The sequence below is a fragment of the Lacerta agilis genome, chromosome 12 (assembly GCF_009819535.1).
Source record: "Lacerta agilis isolate rLacAgi1 chromosome 12, rLacAgi1.pri, whole genome shotgun sequence".
NCBI lineage: Eukaryota > Metazoa > Chordata > Lepidosauria > Squamata > Lacertidae > Lacerta > Lacerta agilis.
In genome coordinates this window covers 38,679,854-38,694,899 of record NC_046323.1, presented here as the reverse complement: position 1 = coordinate 38,694,899, position 15,046 = coordinate 38,679,854, and the positions used below count along the sequence as shown (strand labels likewise).

General features: G+C 39.8%; 1 protein-coding gene across 1 annotated transcript in view; it reads right to left on the bottom strand.

The window, feature by feature from the left end:
• CCDC7 (coiled-coil domain containing 7) overlaps window positions 1–15,046 on the bottom strand; it is a 162,308-nt gene that overhangs the window by 63,457 nt on the left and 83,805 nt on the right. Inside the window, exons 35-43 of the mRNA XM_033165967.1 lie at window positions 11,984–12,109; window positions 11,314–11,433; window positions 5,241–5,366; window positions 4,639–4,758; window positions 4,393–4,518; window positions 3,292–3,411; window positions 2,579–2,704; window positions 1,707–1,826; window positions 505–630 (exon numbers count right to left, since the gene is read on the bottom strand). Of these exons, the coding sequence (XP_033021858.1) occupies window positions 505–630; window positions 1,707–1,826; window positions 2,579–2,704; window positions 3,292–3,411; window positions 4,393–4,518; window positions 4,639–4,758; window positions 5,241–5,366; window positions 11,314–11,433; window positions 11,984–12,109 (1,110 nt within the window). The remainder of the gene's footprint in view (window positions 1–504; window positions 631–1,706; window positions 1,827–2,578; window positions 2,705–3,291; window positions 3,412–4,392; window positions 4,519–4,638; window positions 4,759–5,240; window positions 5,367–11,313; window positions 11,434–11,983; window positions 12,110–15,046) is intronic.

Sequence of the window (15,046 nt, the reverse complement as noted above, 5' to 3'; positions counted from 1 at the left end):
AAGGATATAGTAAGGTTGAAGTTGCATGAATGTTCTGATAGGAGCATCAGATTGGCTCTGCCAATGCGTCCATAAAGCCAGTGTCTGGTTATCATCCTGCCTATCCTGATACACTGTTGCAGCAGCTGCTGTTGTGCTGCCCACTTTTGATTAAATGTTTGGTGTTTTTTCAAAAACTATACATCTTTTATTGTCTTCATACCATCAAGTTGTTCAAATTGAGCTCTTAATAAATGCAATGCTGTTCCTTTTCTATATACTATAGTGCTATTTTTCTAGAAAAAGTGGTGCCAGAATTCACCATGAACACCTCCCCTGTCCTCTTATAATGGCAATGGTGTCTACCTGAGAGATGCTGGAACTGAGTTTCGATGAGTTCCAGCTGGGAAAAAGCCGTGACCAGTGTTACTTCAAGTTACGCAGTCATGATTGGGCTTGCAATGCTGCAGCAATATGCATGCTAGGTGTGTTTCAAAAACTATACGTATTTCATTCCATACATACCAACAGGTGGTTCAAGTCGAATTCCTTCTGAGGTACGACGTTGTGCTTTTTGTATATTTGAAACTGTTGCATTTAGGTCCGCAGTCAAATTTCTTCTTTGTTCAACAAGCTCCTGTAGTTTATGCTCTAAAAATAATTTAAATATATTCAGAAATTACTAAAAACAACAACAGCACAATTACCGTATTTTTCGCTCCATAAGACACACTTTTTTCCTCCTAAAAAGTAAGGGGAAATATCTGTGCATCTTGTGGAGCGAATTCTGGTCCCTGGAGCTGAATTGCCCAGCGGCCAAAAGAGGATCATGCTTTTTATTTTACAAAGAGAAAAGGGTGTGTTGAAAGGACCCCGCTCAGCAGCTGATCAGCAAGAGATTGGGAGAGAGATAAGAGTCCCTGGCTCCCTTTCAGCCCCACCCTCTTGCCCAGGCCTCCATTGTTGAATGTGCTGCAGAGGGAGGTTGTTTGTTTCCCCAGCGACATGTGACTGGCTGATTAGATTATCTGTCTGGAAACTGTAGAAAAGGCTCCCTTTCCTTTAGAAGCTGCAGAAATGTGAGTTGAACCCCATAAAAATGGGGCTTTTCCCCCTTTGCAAAAGGAGCTTTGCTTTCCCCCCTTTGCAAAAAAAGCTGCAAAACGTTTAGCTGATCCTCAAAAAAAGGGCTTTTCCCTTTGCAAAAAAGCTGCAAAACTTTTAGTTGATCCTCAAAAAAGGGCTTTTCCCATTGCAAAAAGCTGCAAAACTTTTAGCTGATCCTCAAAAAAACAGGGCTTTTCCCTTTGCAAAAAAGCTGCAAAACTTTTAGCTGATCCTCAAGAAAACAGGGCTTTTAGAGGAGGAAAACCAGATATATATATATATATATATATATATATATATATATATATATATATATATATATATATATATATATATAGTTTCCTCCTCTATGGTCCAGTGCACCCTATGGAGCGAAAAATATGGTAGTATGTAATATGACAAACAAATTTTAAATAGTAATATTTAATTTTATATGCTAGTTGAATGAATGATTAAATTACTTCATATTCATAATCACAGTGTGTCACTTCTAACTTTAATTTTTTAAAATATTTTATATTTTTTATAATATATTTTAAAAATCTAATAAATAAAATAATTTATAAAGAAGGAGGTATAAGTCAAGCCATTCATAGTATGAAAAATCACAGAAAACCTACCATTAACACTGCCTGGTTCAGCAGCTGCAAGAGCCTGGGCTGCTTCTAGCTCTTTCTGGTTGGATTCCAACTTTTCCTGCAACAATTCTTTTTTTGCTGACAGTTCATACAATTCAATCTCTGCAAAAAGAAATGCTTTGCAATCATCTACTGAAAACAGTTTAATGTCATCATTCCTTATCAGGTTTGATAAAATCCAAAAGGGTTGGATAACATGCAGAAGTATTCATAAATGATAATTTTATTTAAAAATTACAAATGACTTCTTCATTTATTAATGACTATTGCAAGACAGAGTGAAGGAGTTAAACAAAATTGATTTGGGACTGTAGCAAAGTAACTTCAAGAGGTTTTAAATCTCTGAGAATCCACCATGATGATCTGTGACAGAAGTGTGAAAAGATGGGCTCCTTAGGAAGTCTGAGGGGAGCACAAAGTCCACCCTCTTTCTTTCAAGTTAATGTTTTGTTACAGCAGCAGCAGAATGGAATCAGGATGGTTAATGTACATAGTGTACTTCACATACATATTTATCACTGAAATGAAGGGGGATGGGGAGAAAGTGAGCACTTCCTAGTAAATTAACTGCCAGAAGATAAAATTTGAACAGACCTGAGGGTTTAGACCACCTCTGTCACACCTCTGTTTTAGTGACTTTATAAACTAATCATTAATAATTGTTTTTATGCCATTTGCAAACTGCTAAGTTACTAACAAGATTTAAAACTAAATCAGGAACAATGGGAGGATACATGGTTTATGTCTCCTCTTCCTCTGATGTTTACATTGGTGACAGGGAATGCAACTGTCTTGCAACACTTGAAGCAATATGAATACGGTGATATAAACTATATACCCGGTAATAATCCTACCAGGGAGTTGTTTCAGCTGAGCCCCTTCCGAAGCACGGCGTTCAGCATTTTGCATTTCATGTATAGCTTCATTTAGATCTGCAGTCAAGCGTCTTCTATACTCAACGAGCTGCTGTAGTTTATGTTCTACAAAATAATTAAAGAACGCATTACAAAATAATAATGTATGCGCTTTAAAAACTACACAAAATATTACTATGCAACTGGTATGCAGTATTAACTGGAAATGTTAAATATCAGTATTTGCATTTATAGTGCTAGCTACTCAAATTCAGTCATACACCTTATCTCAGTAATAAGAACAGCAGCTTTCAAAGACTCGTCAATATTAAACCATATTACATGGTAAGATGTATATGAATAAACTGTTTCAGAGAGACTGAATTGTAACATCATTATTCTTAACAAGAAACCTATTCTGATAAGTATGGATAAATATGGTTTCTAAAACCTGGTTTTATGATGATTAAACTTTTATTTTGAACCACAATACACTTGTAAACAGTACAAACAAGCAATGGCCCTTATTGACATGGTGTAGCATATTAGCATACGCAAGTCTTATAGGAAAAAAAACAATCCTCTACACTCACACAAAGCCCCATTAAAATTGAACATAATCTTCTTAACTATAAGAAATTACCTTAAATCCACATTTTAAATTTACATTTTAAAACTGTAGCTGATAACATGAGAAACCACAGCAAACGTACCGCTGATACTGCCTGGTTCAGTAACTGCAAGAGCCTGAGCTTCCTGCAGCTCTTTCCAATTGGATTCTAAGTTGGCCTGTAAAAGCTGCTTCTTAACAGCTAGTTCAAATAATTCTCTTTCTGTGAACAGAAATGTTTTTGAGTTATCTCTTGGGGTGGGGGAATTCAAGCATCCTTATTTAGTCACAAAAGGTTGTAATAAAAAGATTCTCAAAAGCTGCCTTATTTCATAAAAATGATAAATCAACTTTTTGACCGTATGAATATTTATTTATCCTTTCCCCACCCCCACCCCAAGGGATCCCGTCAAATCCAGCATCAAATTGTAAGTCACATATGTGCTCGCCTACTCCTCTGCCACCATGTCAGTCAAGAAGCTAAAGCAGCAGTTGGTGGACAGGCTGCAGTGCAGTGAAAGCTTCCTGAGAATAGAGGTGCTGCTAGACCTCCTAGTCAGCCTCTACACTGAGTGCAGCCATGACTCATAGCTCCAGAGGGAAAGGCTGGTCTCAGAATTTGAGTGGGAATGGACCTCCTAATTATTGAGAGTGACGTGGAAGAGCTCCTCATAAACAGCACCTGGTCCGGCTATTAGGAGTCAACATCTACCTTACCACTGGCAGTAGGCCTGAGAGCCCCACCATCACCACCAGTGCCTACTACCCGGGGACCCCAGCCAGTGCAGCATCAGGCTGAACTGGCTTAACCATGGGAATTATGTGTACTTTAATGAACTGAATAGAGTGAAAGAATGTGAGTCATGGGGGTATGGAGCGTGTGTGTATGAAAGTAACAGTGCTTAGCTTATTTTTTTTAGTTGCCATTTTGATAATGTTATTATTGTTTTATAGATTATAAATGTTGTATAGATTTGTTAATCATATAATATGTATCTTGCTATAATTGTGAAATTTAGCTTAATTTTTAGTTGTTTTCTAGATTGTAATTGTTTCACTGATGATTTCTTAATTCTCTGCTGTAATGCAATCCATGCATGATGGAAAGGTGTCTCCTCTCTCTTGACAGCCACAGTGGTGATAGGGCTTGCAACATTGAAGCATGTGCATTTAAAAAACTATTTATCTTACATTCCATACATACCTGCCGGTGCTTCAAGTGCAGATCTTTGTGAAGCACGGCGTTGTGTTTTTTTTATATTGTATACTGTTGCTTTCAGTTCTGCAGTCAGTTTTTTTCTTTGCTCAGCAAGCTCCTGTAGTTTATGCTCTAAAAATAATTTCACACTATATCAAACCAAACTTTGATATACAGTCATGAAGCATGAAACATCTAAAAGTGTATACAGTAATGGTTGCTTGCAAGTTTGATAAATCGTAGCAAACCTACCACTGACGCTGCCTGGTTCAGCAGCTGCAAGAGCTTGGGCTTCTTCTAGCTCTTTCTGGTTGGCTTCCAACATTTCCTGCAACATTTCCTTCTTTATTGATAAACTGTACAATTCCATTTCTGCAAAGAGAAATTTGGAATCATTTTTCGGAATCATTTTTTGAAAACACTTTAAAAGTATTCATAAATGATATTTTTATTACAAAATTATAAATAACACCTTCATACTCCCTATGATCTGAGACTATAGCAAAGTAACTGTAAGAAGTTTTATCTTTCTGAGAATCTATTATGATCTATGACATACATCTGAAAAGATGGACCCCAAAGTTGAGCACAATGTGCTCCTCCGCCCCCCGCAGTTAATGCTTTGTTTAGGACAGGAGCAACAGTCCCTATCTGTCATATCTCTGTCAGTAAGAAATAGGAGGCTGTGCACAAATCCTCTTGTATTCCTCACCCAAACTCTCCTTAAGCTTCAAAGTGGCTAACATTTCTTCCAGGAACAGTGGAAAGATGCTAAATTTATGTCTCATTGTATATTCACGTTGATGACAACAGCACAACTGTCTTGCAACAAAACAATTACGGTATTTGCCTACCAACAGGTGGTTCCTGCTGAGTCCTATCTGCAGCACGACGTTCAGCTTTTTTAACAACATGCACAGTTTCCTTTAGATCTGCAATCAAGCGTTTTCTTTGCTCAGTGAGCAGCTGCAGTTTATGTTCTAAAAAATAATTACAGGCCATTCATAATAAAGTAGTAATACATGTTGAAAAAACTTCTCAAAATACAGCTATGCAATTGATATGATAACACTTTCTGGAAATTTTAATTTTAATTTTAAAAATTAAAAATTGCATTTATAATGCTAGTTGTTCAAATTACTTTATATACATTATCTTAGTAATCAGAAAGAACTGTAATTATCTAAAGCAATGGTTCACAATTGGTGGTCCATGGATCCCAAGGGGTCTGCCTAAACCTCCCAGGGGGTCCACAGTCCCTTAAAATAACAAAAACTACCATAGGGACATTGAAATTTTCAAAAGTAGGGGGTCCATGGCTTGACTTTTGGGGGCAAAAATGGGGGGGAACCACTTATATAAATGATATTTCTCCATTGCTAATGGACATTGGATCTTAGACCGGGATCTTGCTCCTCCTTCTGGTCAAAGGCAGGAAAGATGAACTTAGGAAAATAGGTTGGCTCTCCCGGAATGCAGTAGTTTGTATCCTCACCAAACTCAAATAAGACCTACATTCACATATACATTCATATGTACATCACAGAATATAAAGAAAACAACAACATTCTACTTCTACACTAATACAAACATGTATTTTACATTGAACAAATGTAAATAAATGTAAACCCACAACAACTGAAATGAATGTAAAAAATGATAGAAATATCCTTAAGCTAAGTATAATTCTTTCTCCCATTGGTAATGAAGGTCATTAGCCTGGGATGTACTACAACTATCAACAACCAGTGTGGGCCATCTAAATGGCTGCTTAAGATAGAAGAACTTGCCATCGTACTTTCCTTCTAAATGCAGCTTCTGCAGAAGCATACTTATCTTATAATGATTTACAAATGTGCTGGGAGATGTCCAGGTTGCTGCCTACCATACTTCAACTAATGGTGCACTCATTACAAATGCTGCAGATGTAGTTACTACCCTTGTGGAATGTACTGTCACTTGTGGAATGTACTTGTAAAGCTTAATAGTATGTGCTCTAATCCAACATGATAATTTTGTATTTATCATCTTCCTCCCTAAAGTTGTGAAAGGATACAAAAAGGCAATCCCCCTGAATTTATTTTGTTCTCTCTATATATACCTTTATTGCCTGACAGACAACTAAAGTACTGTATGCCATGCTCTTTCTGACTGATTTGATGACACAGGACAAAGGGTTAGCAAAATCAACTCTTCTTGTGTATGAAACAATGAGATTCCTTTTGGAATGAAAGATGTATCTGTCCTCAAACTATTCTCTGTATGAAATGCACATAGATGTTTAGCTACAGAATGTGCATTCAATTCAGCCTGTGGGTAGATGTTGTTGTTGTTCAGTCGTTCAGTCGTGTCCGACTCTTCGTGACCCCATGGACCAGAGCACGCCAGGCACGTCTATCCTTCACTGCCTCTCGCAGTTTGGCCAAACTCATGTTAGTAGCTTCAAGAACACTGTCCAACCATCTCATCCTCTGTCGTCCCCTTCTCCTTGTGCCCTCCATCTTTCCCAGCATCAGAGTCTTTTCTAGGGATTCTTCTCTTCTCATGAGGTGGCCAAAGTACTGGAGCCTCAACTTCAGGATCTGTCCTTCTAGTGAGTACTCAGGGCTGATTTCTTTGAGAATGGATAGGTTTGATCTTCTTGCAGTCCATGGGACTCTCAAGAGTCTCCTCCAGCACCATAATTCAAAAGCATCAATTCTACGGCGATCAGCCTTCTTTATGGTCCAGCTCTCACTTCCGTACATTACTACTGGGAAAACCATAGCTTTAACTATATGGACCTTTGTCGGCAAGGTGATGTCTTTGCTTTTTAAGATGCTGTCTAGGTTTGTCATTGCTTTTCTCCCAAGAAGCAGGCGTCTTCTAATTTCGTGACTGCTGTCACCATCTGCAGTGATCATGGAACCCAAGAAAGTGAAATCTCTCACTGCCTCCATTTCTTCCCCTTCTATTTGCCAGGAGGTGATGGGACCAGTGGCCATGATCTTAGTTTTTTTGATGTTGAGCTTCAGACCATATTTTGCGCTCTCCTCTTTCACCCTCATTAAAAGGTTCTTTAATTCTTCCTCACTTTCTGCCATCAAGGTAGTATCATCAGCATATCTGAGGTTGTTGATATTTTTTCCGGCAATCTTAACTCCGGTTGGGGATTCATCCAGTCCAGCCTTTCGCATGATGAATTCTGCATATAAGTTAAATAAGCAGGGAGACAATATACAGCCTTGTCGTACTCCTTTCCCAATTTTGAACCAATCAGTTGTTCCATATCCAGTTCTAACTGTAGCTTCTTGTCCCACATAGAGATTTCTCAGGAGGCAAATGAGGTGATCCGGCACTCCCATTTCTTTAAGAACTTGCCATAGTTTGCTGTGGTCGACACAGTCAAATGCTTTTGCATAATCAATGAAGCAGAAGTAGATGTTTTTCTGGAACTCTCTGGCTTTCTCCATAATCCAGCGCATGTTTGCAATTTGGTCTCTGGTTCCTCTGCCCCTTCGAAATCCAGCTTGCACTTCTGGGAGTTCTCGGTCCACATACTGCTTAAGCCTGCCTTGTAGAATTTTAAGCATAACCTTGCTAGCGTGTGAAATGAGTGCAATTGTGCGGTAGTTGGAGCATTCTTTGGCACTGCCCTTCTTTGGGATTGGGATGTAGACTGATCTTCTCCAATCCTTTGGCCACTGCTGAGTTTTCCAAACTTGCTGGCATATTGAGTGCAGCACCTTAACAGCATCCTCTTTTAAAATTTTAAATAGTTCAGCTGGAATATCATCACTTCCACTGGCCTTGTTGTTAGCAAGGCTTTCTAAGGCCCATTTGACTTCACTCTCCAGGATGTCTGGCTCAAGGTCAGCAACCACATTACCTGGGGTGTATGAGACCTCCATTTCTTTCTGGTATAATTCCTCTGTGTATTCTTGCCACCTCTTCTTGATGTCTTCTGCTTCTGTTAGGTCCTTTCCACTTTTGTCCTTAATTGTGGTAATCTTTGTACGAAATGTTCCTTTCATATCTCCAATTTTCTTGAATAAATCTCTGGTTTTTCCCATTCTGTTATTTTCTTCTATTTCTTTGCATTGCTCGTTTAGAAAGGCCCTCTTGTCTCTCCTTGCTATTCTTTGGAAATCTGCATTCAATTTCCTGTATCTTTCACGATCTCCTTCGCATTTTGCTTGTCTTCTCTCCCCCGCTATTTGTAAGGCCTCATTGGACAGCCACTTTGCTTTCTTGCATTTCTTTTTCATTGGGATGGTTTTCGTTGCTGTCTCCTGTATAATGTTACGAGCCTCCATCCACAGTTCTTCAGGTACTCTATCCACTAAATCTAAATCCTTGAACCTGTTCTTCACTTCAACTGTGTATTCATAAGGAATTTGATTTAGATTGAATCTTACTGGCCCAGTGGTTTTTCCTACTTTCTTCAGTTTAAGCTGGAATTTTGCTATAAGAAGCTGATGATCTGAGCCACAGTCAGCTCCAGGTCTTGTTTTTGCTGAGTGTATAGAGCTTCTCCATCTTTGGCTGCAGAGAATATAATCAATCTGGTTTCGATGTTGCCCATCTGGTGATGTCCATGTGTAGAGTCGTCTCTTGTGTTGTTGGAAAAGAGTGTTTGTGATGACCAGCTTGTTCTCTTGACAGAACTCTATTAGCCTTTGCCCTGCTTCATTTTGATCTCCAAGGCCAAACTTGCCAGTTGTTCCTTTTATCTCTTGACTCCCTACTTTAGCATTCCAATCCCCTATAATGAGAAGAACATCCTTCTTTGGTGTCATTTCTATAAGGTGTTGTAAGTCTTCATAGAATTGGTCACTTTCGGTTTCTTCAGCACTGGTAGTTGGTGCATAAACTTGGATTACTGTGATGTTAAAAGGACTGCCTTGGATTCGTATCGAGATCATTCTATCATTTTTGAAATGTGGGTAGATGTAAGTGCTACCAAAAACAACACTTTCAGAGAGACATCAGTCTACTTTCTCGGTTCATCTTTCCCACATTTGGCCACAGGGTGGAGCAAGAACCCAGTCTAATGATCTTCATTACCAATGGGAGTATTTATTTATTTGTTATTTATTTAAAATATTTCTCAACTGTTTATTATTAAAAGTAATCATGAAGCAATGTGAACAACATAAATACATAAACAGAAAAACATCCAATAGAATAGCAATATAAAAACCTGAACCATAAAAACAGCATTAAACAATACAAAGTACAGTGTCTAGCGTTAGTGATCCAGAAAAGTAAAAAAAAAAAAATGTTTTCAAGAATGCCTAGAACATGTAAGAGATTAAGCTGCCCATATAGCAAAGAATAGGATGTTCCAAATAAAAGGCTGAATGGCAGAAAATGCCTGTTTAGGGGTTATGGCCATAAAACAGTCTGCAGTCTGTATAAATATTTATTTCACTTGTTAGTTGTCTAACAAGAGGGCAGTCTGTACCACCAAAGTTAAAAACATCATCAAAATTTAACAAATCAATACATAAATGACTCAGGACTGCAGTATTCAACAACCTCTCCCCCATCCCCACCCATGAACCGACACAGATCCTGCAATAATCATCTGAGGCACTTCTTCGTTGTCCTAGGCGTCTGAAAGGGCAGCTACGTGATAACAGGCCTTCTCTGTAGTGGCTCCCTGCTTGTGGGATGCTCTCCCCAGGGAGGTTCGCCTGGCACCTTAGTTAAATATCTTTATGTGCTAGGCAAAAGCATTCCTCTTCTCCCAGGCCTTTGGCTAGATGGTTTATCTACAGCCTTTTAAACTGTGGAGGGGGTTATTGTTTTTCTTTGTTATTATGTAATGTGGGGTGTGTGGAGTGTTAGAAGAGGGGTAGCACCTCTGGTGGGGAACACCTTCTCCTTCTGAGGTAGTTTGTCTGCCTTTGGTCCCCACCCTGCATTCAGTTCTCACTTGTGGCTTCTAGAATCTGTTGGCATGCGACAGCAGCCATACCCTGTGAATGAATTTGACTGGCTGGCTAAACTAGGTGAGGGTGGCCGATGGGTCTCAAGCCTTCAAGTGTGTTAGGGAGTTCCCTTGCATGCAAAGACAGGCTCCGACAGATTGAGCAGGCAAGACCAATAGTGGGTCCAACAGTCCAGAATGCATGTGCTGTGGAGGGAAGTGAGGAACAGGTGGGGATTGTGAACCTGGGAAGGTACCCCATCTATAAGAAGAAAATCTCTGATCCATAACCTCAGCTGCCTTGTGGGATATCTTCAGAAGAAGAAAAGGCTAAGGAATAAACCCTACACAAATCCAGAGTGGAGTCCCCAAGATGGTTGGATGGCATCTTGTATGCTTCCTTCCAGAAACTCCTGCAGCCAAGTTGGTGCCAAACATATTGCTCTGCTTTCCTTTGGACCACAGGGAGGCCAAAAGGTGGGTCTTGTCATCTTGGCAGCCCAGGATTTCCATACACACTGCCCAGGCTTGAGCCCTGGGAAGGTCACTTTGGTGCTGCTAATGCAGTGGTTTGACTTCACCCCTGGAGGCACACTCCAATGTCTCCTGAGACAAACAGATGCCACCAATGTTAGGTATTTTGTGTTTTTATATTGTAAACAACCCTGTGATCCTCGAGTGAAGGGTAGTTTAGAAATGTAATAAATAAAATAAAACATAAAAATAGCACCAGCCTTGGTGGAAAACTGAGCTCTGGCATCACTATTCTAAGGACAGATATGGCTCATAAGGTTTTTCAGATGATTCGAGTTATTTTCAGCTGTAGTGCACTTACATAAAAATAAGCATTGGTCCTTTTTTTCAAACCGTGCAGCATCTTAAACCTATGCAGGTCTTAATGCAAAAATAATCTACAGCCATTCAATGGATGCTTAAGTGTTGAATGTAAAGTTTTCAGTTTAGCTTAATGTCAAAACTTTAGTTGGCAAAATGAAGAATCATAGCAAACCTACCATTGATACTGCTTGGTTCAGCAGCTGCAAGGGCTTGGGCTTCTTCCAACTCTTTCTGGTTCAATTCCAACTTTTCCTTTAACCTTTCCTTCTTCATCAATAGTTGTTGCAATTCCATATCTGCAGAAAGAAATGGCTTGGAATCATCTTTTCAAAACAAATAATACCCTTAATGGCAGGGGTGTGGGTTTGAGCCCCATGTTGAGCAAAAGATTTTTGCATTGCAGGGGGTTGGATTAGAGAACACACATAGTTCCTTGCAACTTTACAATTCTATGAGTCTGTGATTCTTATCGGGTTTGATAAAACCCAAAAGGGTTGGATAAAATAGCACAAATGCCTTAACAAAAAAATCAATATAATTAACAGCAATCCTAAATGTTTGCTACATATGCAGTAAGATCAGAATGAATCCTCTCCAGCCCCATCCCAACACATGGCCAAAGGCCTTAGGGAGAAAGTTTCCACAGGTGCAAATGGGGTTTCCCCCTAAGACTACTAGCTGCAAGGGGCAGCCAAACATGCCAGAAAGGGAACAGACATATCTTCCCTCCTCACATACTGTACTGCATTTCCAATACAAACTGCTGTCTCCCCGACTGTAAGAAAATAACTAGTTGCAAGCTACATTTCTAGCAAGTTTCTGCTTTGTCCCTCCTTTTCTACTAACCAGGAGGTTTTCCAGCTACAGCTCTTTCTGAAACACGGTCCTTTGCTTCTTCTATATCACATACTGTTTCCTCTAGTTCTTTAGACAAGAGTTCTTTTTGCTCAGCTAGCTCCCGTAGTTTAGTCTCTGCAAAATAATTTCACACCAGGCAATAACAAAATACAGGCTGGAATAACTTGCTACATGCATTAGTGCAAATTCCTTTATGACCTGGAAACTTTAAACATGTACTGTATGTGCATTTATATTACTAGTTGCACTTTACTTCCTACAAACCCTTTCAGGCTGAGTAAATTTGCTTTTAACTATAATATTTTTGGTTTTGTTTTTTAAAAGGCCCTTACTAACATGACATAATATATTATACCATTGAAGGAACAATCCTCTGCAGTGGGAAGTTGGAGGTGGGGTGAAATTTTTTTCAGACTGAGAGCTGCATTCCTTTCTGATCAACCTTCCAGAGACCACAGGTCATTGGTGAACGGGCCCAGTGGCAAAAGTGGGCAGAACAACAAATAAGAATACAATAGGCCAGACTAGTTTCTACACACACACACACACACACACACACACACACAAACTCCTCCAACTAGGCAAGCAAGAAGCATTCTCAGAGAGCTCAAGGACAAATTCAAGTCATGCAGAACCCTAGGATAGATAACAGCATGAGAATTCTCACATCATACATACCACTGATACTGCCTGGCTCAGCAATTGCAAGAGCCTGAGCTTCTAGTAGCTCCTTCTGATTGGATTCCAACTTTTGCTGTAACTCTTGCTTCTTTTCAGTCAGCTCATATAATTCCCTTTCTGCAGAAATATTATACATATATTTGAAGAATAATTTCTAAACTCATAATTGCTCACATAAAATAAAAGGACTTAAAAATGGAATTATTTCACAGAAATAACAAACTCTTTATCTGTCATTGCAGATCCTATAGAAAGGCAAAGGAGCATAATGAAACCCTTGTGGGAATGTGGCAAAGTAACCTCAATATGGCATACCCGTATTTTCCGGCATATAAGACGACTGGGCGTATAAGACGACCCCCAACTTTTCCAGTTAAAATATAGAGTTTGAGATATACTCGACCGCAGATTCTCCACCCGGCGTATAAGACGACCCCCGACTTTTGAGAAGATTTTCCTGGATTAAAAAGTAGTCTTATACGCCAGAATATACAGTAAGTATCTGACAATATCACACGGATCAAGTATGATTTAGGTGAGCCTTGCCCAACATGGTACCCTCTAGATGTTTGGAGTCACAACGCTTATTAACCCCAAACCAGCATGACTCATGGCCAGGATGATGGAAATTGTAGCCAAACATTTGGAGGGCCACAAGTTCTCCATCAGTGCTCTAAACTACAACTGTAAAAAATGTACCAATTCCCTGTCCTCCCAGTTGTTGAAAACAGGAGGCTATGTATAAATTCTCTTGTACTGATCATCAGTGCTGCTGAGTCAGCCAAATTATCATTTTTCTTCCTTTTCAAGCCAAAAGAAGAAATAGCACAGTAGGACAGGATGGGACTATGCTGCTTACCTGGCTCCCCAATGCCCAAATGGCTGCTGATTATGGAGAGGCATGGGGGAGTCAGTCTGGCTGCACCAGCAGAAGCAGCAGATCCTGCTGCTGCACTTGGACCACACCAACCTTCTCACCAGCACTGGCATTAGGAAGCCGGGTAAGCAGAGCACTTTTGCACTGCTGACTGCTACTGTTTCTAGGTGAACCCTCTCATTATGATTAAGTTTAGAAAATACTGATCCACCATGCAAAAACTTTTCTGCACACCTTTTTTCTTTCATGTTTATTAGTTCTATTTTTATACATACTGTCAAAAGAGCTCATGAGAGCTTGCCAGAACCATCTACTGAAGCTGAAGCTCCTCACTTCTCTGGCAGTACTAGCAGCAGCAGCAGCAGCAGAGAAAGCACCCAATCAGTGGAGTTCTACCACCCACCCGGCAGTTGTTTAGTCTGTCTCATAGGGGGTTGTACCAAGCAAGCTGGAGAGGGAAGAGACATCTCTTCTCTCCTCATATACCTGAGGAGGCCTTCCCAATAAGAACCGCTGTCACCTCCACCTCGATTGCAAGTAAGGGGGGAAAACTAGTTGCATGCCACTTTTCTCGGAAGCATCTGTTTTGGCCCCCAGTTCCTACTCACCAGGGGATTTTCCAGCTAGAGTTGCTCTTTCTGAAACACGATGCTTTACTTTTGCCATATCATTTACTGTTTCCTTTAGTTCTTTAGTCAAGAGTTCATTTTGCTTAGCTAGCTCTTGTAGTTTAGTCTCTGCAAAACAATTTTACACCAGTCAATTTTTAAAAATGAATATATGCTGAAATAACTGTGCTACATACAGTAATGCAATTTCCATTATTACCTAGAAACTTTAAATGTGTACTGTATATGCATTGATAATAGTAGCTATCGGTACTTCCTACAAACCCTGACTTTCAGGCTGATTAACGATTTTTAAAAATAAAGTATTTTTGTTTTTTTTGTTTTTTTTAAAGACCTTTATTAACATGACAACATATTACACCACTGAAGGAACAACCCTCTACAGTAGGAAGGGGAGCAAAGCTTTTCAAGACAGAGAACTGGATTCCTTTCTGGTCAACCTTCCAGAAGCCACAGGCCATTAGTGGACAGGCCCAGTGGCAAAAGTGGATGGAACAACAAATATGAGCACAGAAGGCTAATTTCTACTAACACACATTCACACTGTCCTCCACCTAGACAAGCAGGAAGCATTATCAGAGACTTCAAGGACAAATTCCAATCAGGCAAAACCCTCAAGGAAGCTGCAAAGAAGGACTGATAATAGCTATTGCCCATGGAGATTCCCAAGAGCCAGTGAGGCCTGGAGGAGCACAATTGACCGCCAGGCCAGAGGTTTCCCACTCCTGTTCTATGCAAAGGCTCCTGGCAAGGACTATCAATTTTATTCAGACAGAAGGTCCTTCATGCCAAGTACATATGCATGCTTAAATAGTTTGGTTTTGTCTCCAATGACGTGCCATTTGTGCAAGGACTTGGGCTTCC